Here is a 13071-nt window from a genome sequence, read left to right as displayed (position 1 = left end):
ATCACTGTTTAGGCCTTAGTCAGACGGGCGTTTTTAGCCGCGATTTGCGCATGCGCATGCGTACGTCGATTTTTAAAAACCATTGCTTTGCAATGGTATCGGACACATGAGCGCTTTTTATGCGCTCGTCCGATAAATTATAGAACAAAAAAATCGCAGATCGCACCTATCTGCGATCTGCGATTCCTGTTCTCTTCTGTATATGCGCTCAATGGGGCCGGCGGCAGCAGCGCCGACCCCATTGAGAACATATAGAAGACAAATCATTCTTCTCTGCCACAGCTGTAACAGCTGTGACAGAGAAGAACGATGTTTGCCCATTGAATTCAATGGAGCGGCAATACAGCCGCTCCATTGAAAGCAATGGGCTGCCGGCTGTGCGCGGGGTGAATTGTCGGGAAGGCGTTAAATATATAAGCCCTTACCTGCAATTCATCCTAAAATGTGTTAAAATAAAAAAAAATTGTATACTCACCTTTCCGCTGCAGCCGGAGTCCAGCCGCGGCCGCTGTCAGTTCTCCTGAACTGCTTCTCGGCACTATTCAGCCGGCGGGGCTTTAAAATCCCCGCCTGCTGAATGATCTGCCTCTGATTGGTCACAGCCCTAACCAATCAGAGGCTGAAAACACTCACACACCCATTCATGAATTCATGAATGGGTGAGTGACTGCTGCCTCTCAGCGCTGAGCCAATCAGGGGCAGGTCTGACTCACATCCATTCATGAATTCATGAATGGGTGTGAGTAAGGCATGCCTCTGATTGGCTCAGCGCTGAGCCAATCAGGGGGCAGGTCTGACTCACACCCCCTTCACACCCACTGCAGGACGGCCGCGCGGAGCTCCGGCTGCCGGGAGAAGGTGAGTATACAATTTTTTTTTATTTTAACACATTTTAGGATGAATTGCAGGGAAGGGCTTATATAGTTAAGCCCTTACCGACAATTCATCCGGGGCTCGCCCGCAGCGCATTGCTTTCAATGGAGACGGCTGTATTGCCGTCTCCATTGAATGCAATGCGCTGGACAGCTCCGGCCCGTTTCTAATGAAACGCGGCTAGGAGCAGATTTGCGGGCGACTTGCGCGCACCGGTCATGCGATTTGCGGATGCGCATCCGTCATGCGATCCGCAAATCGCGCGAAAAAACGCCCGTCTGACTAAGGCCTTATACTGCAGAATCCACAACTTCTTAATGAGAGGGTGAATTCCACAAATCTGCATAAAAAACTGCCAAAATCCACACTAAATGGCGCGGGTTTTGGTGCAGACAGCAAATCTGTCCTGTGTGAACATGCCATTAGGGTGCGTTCACTTTGCAGAAACGCCGCACACTAAACAGGTCTGATCGTTGAAAGCTGTCAGTCAGAAGAGGACCAAAATATCTCCAAGCCATTGCATATGCCATGGAACACAGTGAAGAGGGTCATCAAGAGGTGGATTAAATTTGGCACAACAGTGACATTACCAAGAACTGGACGTCCCTCAAAAATTAATGAAGAGACCTAAAGAAAATTAGTCCAGGAGGTTGCCAAGAGGCCTACAGCAACCTCTTAGAGACCAGTCTAATTTGTGCCTTAAAGGGGTTGTCCCGAGGCAGCAAGTGGGTCTATACACTTCTGTATGGCCATAATAATGCACTTTGTAATATACATTGTGCATTAATTATGAGCCATACAGAAGTTATAAAAAGTTTTATACTTACCTGCTCCGTTGCTAGCGTCCTCGTCTCCATGGTGCCGACTAATTTTTGGCCTCCGATGGCCAAATTAGCCGCGCTTGCGCAGTCCGGGTCTTCTTGCTGTCTTCTATGGAGCCGCTCGTGCCAGAGAGCCGCTCCGTGTAGCTCCGCCCCGTCACGTGCCGATTCCAGCCAATCAGGAGGCTGGAATCGGCAGTGGACCGCACAGAAGAGCTGCGGTCCACGGAGCAAGAGGTTCCCGGCGGCCATCTTCACAGGTAAGTATAGAAGTCACCGGAGCGCGGGGATCAAGGTAAGCGCTCCGGTAAGCTGTCTGTACGTCCCTGCATCGGGGTTGTCTCGCGCCGAACGGGGGGGGGGTTGAAAAAAAAAAAAACCCGTTTCGGCGCGGGACAACCCCTTTAAGTGATTTTCATAATCACATTGCAAGAGACATAACTCATTGACATCGCTATATGAGGGATTGTTTTGGTGGGGCAGGTAGTGTATTTTAATGGTACCACTGTGAGGTACATATAACATGACTTTTATTACATTTTTTTGGGGGCGGGGGGGGAGCGTATTGTGGCCTCTAACGGGTTAAAGGAGCTGCCAGAATTTCTGGCAAGGATGGCTATGTTTTGCCAAAACCTACATAACATTTGCCAGAAGTATGTGGGAGAACATGTTGAGGTCTGGTGAGACCAAGATAAAACTTTTTGGCCATAATTCCAACACTGCACATTACCAGAAGAACATCATACCCACAGTGAAGATCGTGGAGGCAGCATTATGCTTTGGGGTGGTTTTTTGCTGCTGGAACTGGGGCTTTAGTCAGGATGGAGGGAATTATGAACTGTTCCAAATAACAGTCCATGTTGGCACAAAACCTTCAGGCCATGAAGATCAAAGTTTTGGAATGGCCCAGCCAGAGCCCAGGCCTGAATTCCAATGAAGATCTATGGATTGACCTGAAGAGGGCGCTACACACTCACAATCTGATAGATTTGAAGTGTTTTTGCAAGGAAGAGTAGGCAAAGATTGCCAAGTCAAGATGTGCCATTCTGATAGACACCTACCCAAAAACACTGAATGCTGTCATAAAGTCAAAGGGTACATCAACAAAGTATTAGTTTTAGGGTATTTACGCAACCACAATATTTTTTTTTAGTTTTTCCACCCTGAAAGATTTCACTTTGTTTTTCAATGGAATTGTACAGACAATGGGTTACATTAAGCCTCATTCACACGAGCGTGGATTTTGCGAACGAAGAACCAATGGGTTCCAATAGAAGCATTCATATGTACGGAATTTGAAGTGCAAAACAGCGTGCACCTAAAAAAGATGGGACATAGGTGCGTGTTTTGCAGGAGCTTCCATTGACTCCTATGAGAGCAGGAGTTAATGGAAACTCCTGTGCAGAGAATAGCTTCCCCGCTGCTTACAGCAGGACATTTAAAAGGTGCTTCTGGCCAGAAGCACCTTTTAAATGTCCCGCAGTTAACTCCTTCATCAACGAGGGGATGATGGGACTCCCCAAGGGTTCAGTTAATCCTTGCGGGGAGTCCCCTCATCAGAGGAGCGCAATGCCATCTCATTGCTTTCAATGGGGCCGGCGCTACTGCCGCCCCATTAAAAGCAATAGGAGCGGATCACTATTGCCTGCTGCAGCTGTGACACTTGCAGCAGGGGATTCCTTGGGTCTGAAACCCCTGGATGCTGTCACATGCAGTGGCTTCACCTTTATGCAGCAGCACTGGCCCCATTGAAAACATAGGGAGTAGATGCACTCCTCTGCCACAGCTGATTCTGATTGACTGAGTGCTGTGACCAATCAGAGGCAGCGCTTTCTGGAGGTGGGGATTTTTTAATGCCTGGCCACCAGAATACAGATGAAAACCACAGGGAACAAGGAGAAGAGCTGGACATCGCTTCTAGGTTTTTTTGTTCTACAGCTAGGGATGATTTTCAGGGAGGGGCTTATGTTTCAAGCTTACCCTCCCCCCCCCCCCTTGAAAATTATTGCTGCAGGGGTTACCTTCATCTTATTGCTTTCAATGGGGGTGGCAGTGGTGTTGTCACAATGCTGTCACAGTGTTCAGTCATGAGGGGACCTTCGTGGAACAGCTGCTCCAGTCAAAAGGCAAAGTTTCATGTGCAAACTGTGCGTGTTCACACTTTTTACGCTCGTGCGAGCAGCAGTTTTTTCATGCACATAGGCACACAAAAAAAGACGCTCGTGTGAATGAGGCCTTAAGGTGCAAATGATTCATCTTTGCTGGATTTTTTTAACATAACAGTAATATGGCATTTTAATAGGGGTGTGTAGACTTTTTATATCAGCTGTATATTAGGAACCCAGTGCATGCAAGAACATAGAATATGAAGAAAATGTCGTGTGAAGCACCTACAATATATGACTAGTATACAAGTCCTGGAATAGTAAAGGTAAATATTAGGGGCTTCGGGATGTGACTCCCAGAAACCCTCAATCCCTAAAAATCATCATACAATCTGGACACATTATAAGATGGACACCCTTAAACTAAATGACCTTGTGTTACTTATAATACATACCCTGGTTTTCCCTCCCACCCTTAAACGCATGTTAAGCTTTCAATGCCGGGTGAGCTGGTGATGGTGTCATCTATAATAGGGTTTGCTGCCTCCTACAGCTCCTCACTTGGGTCAATCTCTCATCTCGGCTGTTTACTTCTATTAGGGTTTATTTTCAAATTCTAAAAAAAATAGTGAGATGGGGAGGCTGAGTCTTTAGCGGCCATCTAATCTGCTTACCACCCCGTTGGTGGCTTTATTAATTAATATGATGGTTGAAATACATCATTACACCCATGAGTTCATTAATAAGCTCCTCTTTGGTCATTAGTATATTGGGTTCCTTTTTTTCCTACAAGCCTTCCAAAAAAATTTTAAGGTACCCTTATGAAATAATTGAATGACTTAAATGTTCTATAAGGTGACATCTAGCACATCCAAGTAAGCCAACAATACATGATGAGATGCCCTGCCAAGACTTGCACAGACCCCAACCTCCCCCTTTTTTACGACACGATAACTTTTTGACAAAACCTTTGGAATATTTGATAAATGAAACTCAATCAGTACCCTCTGCCTCAAGACTCTTGCATTAAAAAATAAACTAGTCAAGATGATAAAAAGGAACATGTTATTCTTTTTTTTAATTTTTCAGGTTTTTGTCTCCATCTTTATATCAGACAAAACATTTATGGTGATTGCGTATGAGATCACTAAATCTGTTTACATCAGGTCAATGGGACAGGAAGAATACATTTTTCCTTCTCCATACTACTATTTCCCAACAGATAAGGGGTGTAAGATTCACCCGGCATCTCGTAATCATCCCCAACTCTATAAAGTTTACATGCAAATCGGGTCAAGTCTTTCTAGAAGATGACCATGGGCATATTCAGTCTTTCACCTAAAGTGTCCTTCATTCAAAGGTCTTTTTTCTACAAGATAGTTTTTGGTAGTTTCCACTATTTTTAGGTTTTATGTCATTTTGTTATGGTAGTATATGGCATTACTATCACCAGGACTATCCTGGTTGTCCTGTTATGACATGATGGATCTTAGGCTTCACACCAGACAAATCGAAGACGCTCCTAACTGATGTTTTCCTTTTCTTTTCTTTTTTTCCTTGATATCTCAGTTTTTCCAGCTGTACTTGTTGTGTTGCATGTATCAGAGCTTTCATCAAAAGAAGATGAAAAGGAGCCATTGATGGCAGTGATTCATTCCTTCCCCATTGAGCTTTTATCACATCTGCTTGTCGAGAGTCATCTAAACATCCTTCGGCCAAGGTGGGGTGGGGAGTTATGCAAGATCACTTTTGATCAGTGTACAATGGAGGATAGGCCAATAATTCCAGTGCACTGGAAACACAAACCCGCTAAATAACCTTGTATATACACCTAATCTGGGGTTAGTTTAAGCCTTGCAGTGACACCGGGGTCATCACTAGAATTCTTCCACACACTTAATCATTCGATTGATGACTCTTTCCAGACACCACAAAAAAGGCCTAAAATCAAGGACTTTCTAAAGATGCACAATCTAAGACTTTGTTTAATAATTCCTTGTCATATTGGTCTAAATGTGAGTAATGACAATCTCTGTACGGTGCTGCGGAATATGTTGCTACTATATAAACGAATGCAATAAGTAAAATATGCTGGGCCTTCTATCCCACTTGTCTTACGCAGTTTGAGGAAACGTAAAGAAGTTTTGTAGACTTTGCTAAACTGTCAAAGTTTAGGTGACATATGGGAGCGGTAAGATCATATGACATACCATACAAAGTGCAGATGTAGCAGAGCGTAGTTATTAAATGGAGCCAGTTTGAGTTTCTCAAGAGTAAGAACATTCATTATGACATCACCAGGTGTATTCAGTGGTCTCACATAGGAGGGCAGGTAAAACATGCTTGTAGAGATGAGCAAAACTTTGAAGGTTTGCTTTGCTGGTGCTTCACCGATGGGTGAATTTCCTATTATGACTCCATATTAAATTTCTATAAAAATAGAGGCTAAAATTCTGATCCCTACACCAGTCTCCATTGTCTTATATAAGGGAAATATGGCTGTGTTATAGGAAATTGCCCATCAGAAAACACAAGCAGAAAAGCTTCACTAGTCCCTACTTTTTACCTTCTCCTTATTCATAGTTATCGCTATGTGGAAATGATAGTAAAATGAAAAATTCATCTCTGCTACATCAGATAGTGATGAAGTAGAGCTGAATGGAGCTTTCAGATTCGATTTACCTGCAGTCCAATATAATACAATAGCTTTATCTGCAGCCGGATGTAAATGACAAACTCAAGTCTACTACATCAGTAATATAGGCAATAAAATATCAACACTGCACCAAATTACTATTACCCACATAGAGATGAATTAGAATTCACCTTAATACTTTTGTTTAACGTGTCACCTACATATTTCCTATTTAAGCCAACTTTAGCATTTTCCATAGCACCTGCTAAGTGCAAAGAGAATATTCTATATCCTTTTTCTTTTCCATAGCACCTGCAAAAAGCATTGAACTAGGGGAGGCATAAATTCTGGTGAACCGCAGACAGGATGTGCAGAAGTTATTCAATGCACTGTATGGTCACAATAGTATCGATTTTAGAGCAAATAACTATCTTGTATCCATTGATAGATAGATTTGAGAATCATAGACATGAGAGAATTGTCAAAGCTTGCAAATTTGAAGGAGAATGTACAAAAATAGAATAGATAGATATGAGATAGATAGATAGATATAAGATAGATAGATAGATAGACAGATAGATAGATAGATATGAGATAGATACAAGATAGATAGATAGATATGAGATAGATAGATAGATATAAAATGATAGATAGATAGATAGATGATAGATAGATAGATAGATACAAGATAGATAGATAGATAGGAGATAGATAGATAGATAGATAGATAGAGATGAGATAGATAGATAGATAGATAGATAGATATGAGATAGATAGATAGATAGATTAGATAGATAGAAGATAGATAGATATAAGAATCCTAGATATGCGATAGAATTAGCAAAATTTGCTAATTTGCGGATGAATGCACAAAGATAGATAGTAAAATAAAAATATATCTACATCTCAGTAGTACAGTATAAGGCCAACCAAGGCTAAATAGAGAGTATCCTCAAAGCAAACCATACAGGATATATCATAGGATTTTGTCAACCAGTCAAAACCTTTTGCCACAAAAACCGACACACAAAAACACAAAAAAAGAAAATGACAAACTAGATATATCTTCATTTCCCCCCACTGCCTCCTGACAAGACTCAATTTCTAGAATTGAACCACTATATAAAAGCTCTGTCATTTTTTATTACTTTTTTCAAAAATATTTCATGCCATTTTTGAATATTTTTTCTCCCCATTCCAAAAAAAAAAAAAATCAACAAAAAGACACAAAACAAATCAAAATAAAACATAACCTATTTTAATATCCTTTTCTTGTGACCTATCAAAGAGACAGAATACAAAAAAAAGGGGTCGAGGTTCGTTCCAGAGGGTGTAGAAACTGACTTTAAGAGTTTATATCAACAACATATGTGTACTGCAGGCGGGGAGGGGAAGAATTTTTTTTTTTTTTTAGGTGAAATAATTCCTCAGCAAGGCTGGATTGTGCTGAACACCTGCAAACATCAAACACAAACTGCTGTTTCTTTACTGGGCTGAAAAAAAAGGCTTTCATGTGAAAAAATGTTCCATGGGAATGTGAGGACTAGGACTCAAGTTACATTCAAGCTCTCCTGCAGACTATACCCCTTATGTAGATAGCCAGGATAGGAGAGAGAGCGAGAGGGTGGAAAGCCCAAGCCAAGTCCTAGGTGCACGGTAGTATCGACATTTTTATACAAAATTGTCAAGAAGACCCAACGTCTGCAACAGACAACAAGCCAGGAAGCGTAAATGTGAAATATGACTGCGCACTGCGAAATCTCTAACCGAGGAGCTTTTGTTGCAATTTTTTTTTTTTCACCCTGGATTTTTTTTTTTTTGTTTCCCGAACGCAAAATTATTCCTAGAACACACAAAAAAAAATTAAATACCCAAAAGACTTAGCAGCTTGAAGGCATTACATAAAACTGACATCTGCTCTTGTCCAATCTTTCACACTTCTACAGCTGAATAAGTCGTACAATAGTCTACGCTGCACCTGTCCAATAATAAGGCAGGGGGTGAGGATGAATACTTTCAGCTACCCGCTAACACACAGGTAATGGCGACCTAAGACATCCATGATATCCACATGTCATCTATTGTGTGGGTCCTTCATACTCTTACACAATTCTAAATCAGTACTGACGCCCATATGGTATTAGATACATGCAGTCCAACCGTGTAAAGCATTGGAAATTCTGATACATTTTTGGGCATCTGTTCCTTTGCCTAAAAATGGTCATTGCTATTGTCTACCGTCATATTGTAGGCCGGAAAGAAGCCAAAAACCTGCCTACAACAACTTCTTTACTATAGGCACGCCATAGAACTATCGAACTATCTATCTACCAATCTACCTAAAGTATCTATTTCTGTAAATTCATCCGCACATTTGCAAACTTTGACAATTCTGAAATAATTCCACCTACTATATTGATTGCAATGCACACATCGAGTCAAGTGACTTTTATCTAGCGTTTCCATTGACACCGACACAAAATGAATGGATGATACAATTACCTATATTACTACTAATTGTAGGTATGCAAAAAAAAAAAAGCTAGGTGTATAAAGTAATAATAGAACCAGCCTACATCCTGGGGGGCCATTCTATAATTCGACGTGTAACGTTGCTGCAAGGGCTTTGCTATTAAGTTTCCAAACTGGAAATGGGTATGAAAGTTCATGTAGCGAGTAATATTTCCTCTGTTCATTTGCAGTAAAGAGTTGATGACATTCAATCCCATGATTTCAAATTATGACGAGCCTATACGACTATCTACAGGCAATGTGCGAGTGCCAGTCACTTTAAAACATTGCAGCTGTTAGATTTGTAGGGGGGGGGGGAAGTGGGGAGTTAGATCTTTTGTGTATTCCATCCAAAATCCTTTGACAAAAAAAAAAGGGGTGGCGGGGGGTTGGAATATGTATTTTTGGAAACAAAGAAATGTTATATGTTCATAGCTCTGTGCCCAGAGCCTAGTGTGTAATATAGATTACAGCCAGCTATTTAGGTACCTCTGGCACTGGATGCCAATCTGTGCATGACAGAGCCAAATTGTCTGAAACAACCTCTGATCACTGATATCTTCTTCTACTCATTGTCAATATCCAGCAAATAAAACTTTCCACTAAAAAGCCAAAAAATGTATATATAAAAAACTAAAATAAAAAAACAGCAAAAAAGATCAAAAGCAAAAAAAAAAAAAAGCCAATAAAACCTTCATAAACACAGGATAGTGAAATCTTTTCAGAATTGTAAGAGAATCAAAAAAAAAAATCAAATATTCCAGCAAAATAATCCATTCTCATTTTTTAGGAAATGTCACACCTTGGCGTGATGACCAATCACAAAGCATTTCCCATCAGACAACCAAAAAAAGCAATCAAACTGTCAAACAGCACAGGAAAAATAAAACACGTTTTACATACTTGGCCCGGTAAAATGTCCACTTGCCAAAGACGTTGGTCCATTTTTCCCACTGCTGACAGGAGGGGAAAACATCTGAAACAGACAGAGCAAAAGAAGTTGAGCAGAAGTTCCTAGTTCCATAGACATCGATACAAAAAAACATTACTAAGATTGGAGATTAATTTCCCAAAAATTTCCAAAAATGTCCAATTCTTTCACTATGGATTTAGGATGACTAAAATTTATTGTTTGAGTTGACTTTACAAAAATACATAAAAAATAAAAAAAGAAAAGAATTTGAGAAATTGAAACTGCAGAAAATATATTAGAAAATAGAATAATAATAATAATAATCCAAAATGTCAAACCTTTTTTCTATAGCTTTCACTATCTCATCAATGACAGTGACACAATGTAAACATCCACTGGCACCTGCATGAAACTACTATGTAATGCACACAGCAGAGGAAACAAGTCACAATTCTGCAAAGGGAAATTTTTTTTCTATTATTTAGATTCTAATTGGTTTCTCTTATTCGACGTGTCTGGTGGATAACGCACCTTCCCTGAGTCACACATGCTAAAAAAAAAAAATCCTAACAAATGAAAAGTGCAAGAGGAGAGAGGGGCTGTAATGTGCCTGGGGCTACAGATCTTGTCCAAACTTCCGAAAGCCATCTCTTAGGGAGGAAATTCTTTCGCCTAGGCAAATAAAGCCTGAGGTCCAAGTTGCTAATTCAAATCCACAATGATCTTTAGTCATGCAATAGTTTAACTGAGCACATAGATAAAGCCAAACCATACACATACATGTACATACATCCATATAGACACTGTAGAGAATACCACCCAGCTGCTTGCAGTGGTTCCAAACAAGTGGGACACTGTTGGAATCCAAAAGGCAATTTTTTTTCTCCCCCCCCACCCCTCCCCAAAGTAAACAAAAAGTACATGAAAACCTTGCAAGGAGACACCTGGGGATAAGCATTTTACTTGGTAATTACAAGAGATCAACTCTGGTCCCCTACACAGAAAGACAAGCGAGTTTTCTTCTATATGAGTGCCAAGGCAAAAGAAGACAGCAAGAGAGCTGCAAGGGATGGGAAACCATCCAGAATTACACGACTTCTTGCAAAACACCACAAGCCAATAAAAAAATAAATAAATAAATGAAATGGCAAAAAAATTAAATATCTATCACCGTGCAAAAAAAAAAAAGAAAGGAAATTAAAACCAAAATAATAAAAAGAATGCTTGCAACCAAAGCAAAACAGAATGGCAACAATGTAACAAAAATAAGCTTTGCATATTTACCATGGACTTCCAATGGCAACAACTCAGGTAACACAGAGTTTGTTATGTTTTATTATGGGCTGTTGATGTTGTTTTTTGTTCCTGCCGCTCAGCTAGTAGTAGAATTTTTGTTATGTTTGTATTTTTTGTTGTTGTTGTTTTGTGTTTACAGCTGTTGTTTTAATTTCCACCGTGGGTTCTTACCGCACTGAAATCCAGTAAATCACTCAGTTCTTTGTCCGTCCCTAAGGCAGCCATTCGCTGTTGGTGATTCATTTTAGGAAAAGGATACAGGCACCTAGGAACATGGGTTTGCAGTCACTAGGGCCTGTGCATCAGGAAAGGGTTAATAGCGGAGAAAAAAAAAAATAACAAAGCCTGGAAGCCTGAAAAATAGCACTATTCTGGGTACCCAATCCCAGACCCAAATAGTGCTGTTTTGGGCTGAATTCTGCTCAGCAGTGCCTGCTCTCAGTCCCCTCCCCTCCTCCCCCCCAACTTGTGCAGGGCTTGGGTGGGCATGGCTACTTACTGCTTGCAAGGGGCGAGTTTGTGACTGCTCCTCCTCCTTCTTAGCTCCCTCCTGCCAATGATTGGTGCCAGGCTCCAGCACAAACAATAGGGGGGGAGCAAAGTGGGCCAAGTCCCCCCCCTCTTGCAAACTTCTTAGTCACTAGGAAATGTCCAGCTCAAGTTCAGGTTTGCAATGACCCCCAAGATGCAGAAGAAGAAGCAGCAGCAGTGGCAGCAGCAGCAACAAGCAAGAGTTGAGTGTGTTGTGTCCTCTTCCCCTGGCTCAGTATGTGCTGTGTGCAGACATCAGCTAGCTGAGAGGCTGGGAGTGGAGGAGGAGGATGAGGGGGAGGTGGGAGTGGAGGAGGAAGAAGAGGAGGAGGAGGATGAAGGGAGGGGGGGTCTGGAGAGATGATCCCTCTCTTGACTACAACAACAGCAGCAGCAACCTCCTGGCTCATCTACTAGGATGCTAGTAGCTACAATACCCCTTCAGTTTGGCATGGCATCCCTCAACCTGCTCTTGGACTTAGCACTGCTCTTGGATCATGGCCGCTTCTTCGACAAATTTTGCAATAATTTCACTAAATTGTTTCATTTGCTTTGCTGGAGTTGGGATCAGCTTTGCAAGCTCTCGGAGGTTTTTCTTTTTTTTCCCCAGTGCACTCAACTCCCTCTTTCATGGCTTTCGCAAATGTGGAGTATAGATAGAATTTGGGTATTTAGAGGACTATTGCATGCAGGTTTATAGATGTAGCAGTGCTGTATTTGTCGCATTACTCTTTGAGGTTGCATCAAAAATGTAGTAGACTTAGTTCTGCGCAAGCACATCTCTACTAAATCTCACCCAGATTTGTATCGTATGCAGATTGTTCTGCGTAATGCACCTACCGTGCAACTCGTGCTTCGTGGGGGACTACAACTCCCAGCCTGCTGCACCTGCTCTGGTGTTCCTGAGCAGCTGCAGAAACACAACCCCTTTCTAGGAAGCTGCCTAGTTAACTCTTTCTTGCACTGAAGCCAGGCATTCCCAGCTCTCCATTAATTTTCACACTTCTTCGTTGACCCATTCCTTACCACTCGCAGTTCACTAATGATATGCCTAGAACCCATAGAAGATGGGAAAGCATGTGTGCATGTCGTGTACATACACACGCCCACCCAAGCGAGCCCCCTCCTCCCTTTCTATATCTTGGAGGAAGTAAAGCTTAGGAGAGGAAAAAAAAAAACACACACACAGCCTCTTTAAAGACACCTGCAGCAAATATATCCTTGCTCTGAGACGGCTTGCTTAACCCGTTCCTAGCCAAAGTCTGCTGTTGCATTTTTTTCCTCTATTTTTCCCAAACTTTCTCTTCGTAGACTCGGAGCATGATACGTGACATGTCATGGCTGATGTATAGAGCCTAACGAAAAGAAACAAGTATATCCTAAATG

General features: G+C 41.6%; 1 protein-coding gene across 6 annotated transcripts in view; it reads right to left on the bottom strand.

Moving 5' to 3' along the window:
- The window catches only part of TCF4 (transcription factor 4), a 428999-nt gene extending 417072 nt beyond the window's left edge, over nucleotides 1-11927 (bottom strand). For 2 of the 6 annotated variants that reach the window (XM_066602505.1, XM_066602506.1), the window contains exons 1-2: nucleotides 11326-11571; nucleotides 9849-9921 (exon numbers count right to left, since the gene is read on the bottom strand). In XM_066602505.1, coding sequence (XP_066458602.1) covers nucleotides 9849-9921; nucleotides 11326-11397 — 145 coding nt within the window. In that variant the 5' untranslated portion in view covers nucleotides 11398-11571. Of the gene's footprint in view, nucleotides 1-9848; nucleotides 9922-11142; nucleotides 11572-11653 lie in introns of those variants that run through there. The other 4 variants (XM_066602507.1, XM_066602508.1, XM_066602510.1 and 1 more) reach the window with 3 other exon arrangements.
- Nucleotides 11928-13071: the final 1144 nt, after the last annotated feature.

The sequence above is a fragment of the Eleutherodactylus coqui genome, chromosome 5, assembly GCF_035609145.1.
Source record: "Eleutherodactylus coqui strain aEleCoq1 chromosome 5, aEleCoq1.hap1, whole genome shotgun sequence".
NCBI lineage: Eukaryota > Metazoa > Chordata > Amphibia > Anura > Eleutherodactylidae > Eleutherodactylus > Eleutherodactylus coqui.
Note: the sequence above shows the minus strand (reverse complement) of the source record. Positions and strands in the feature narration are given on the sequence as shown.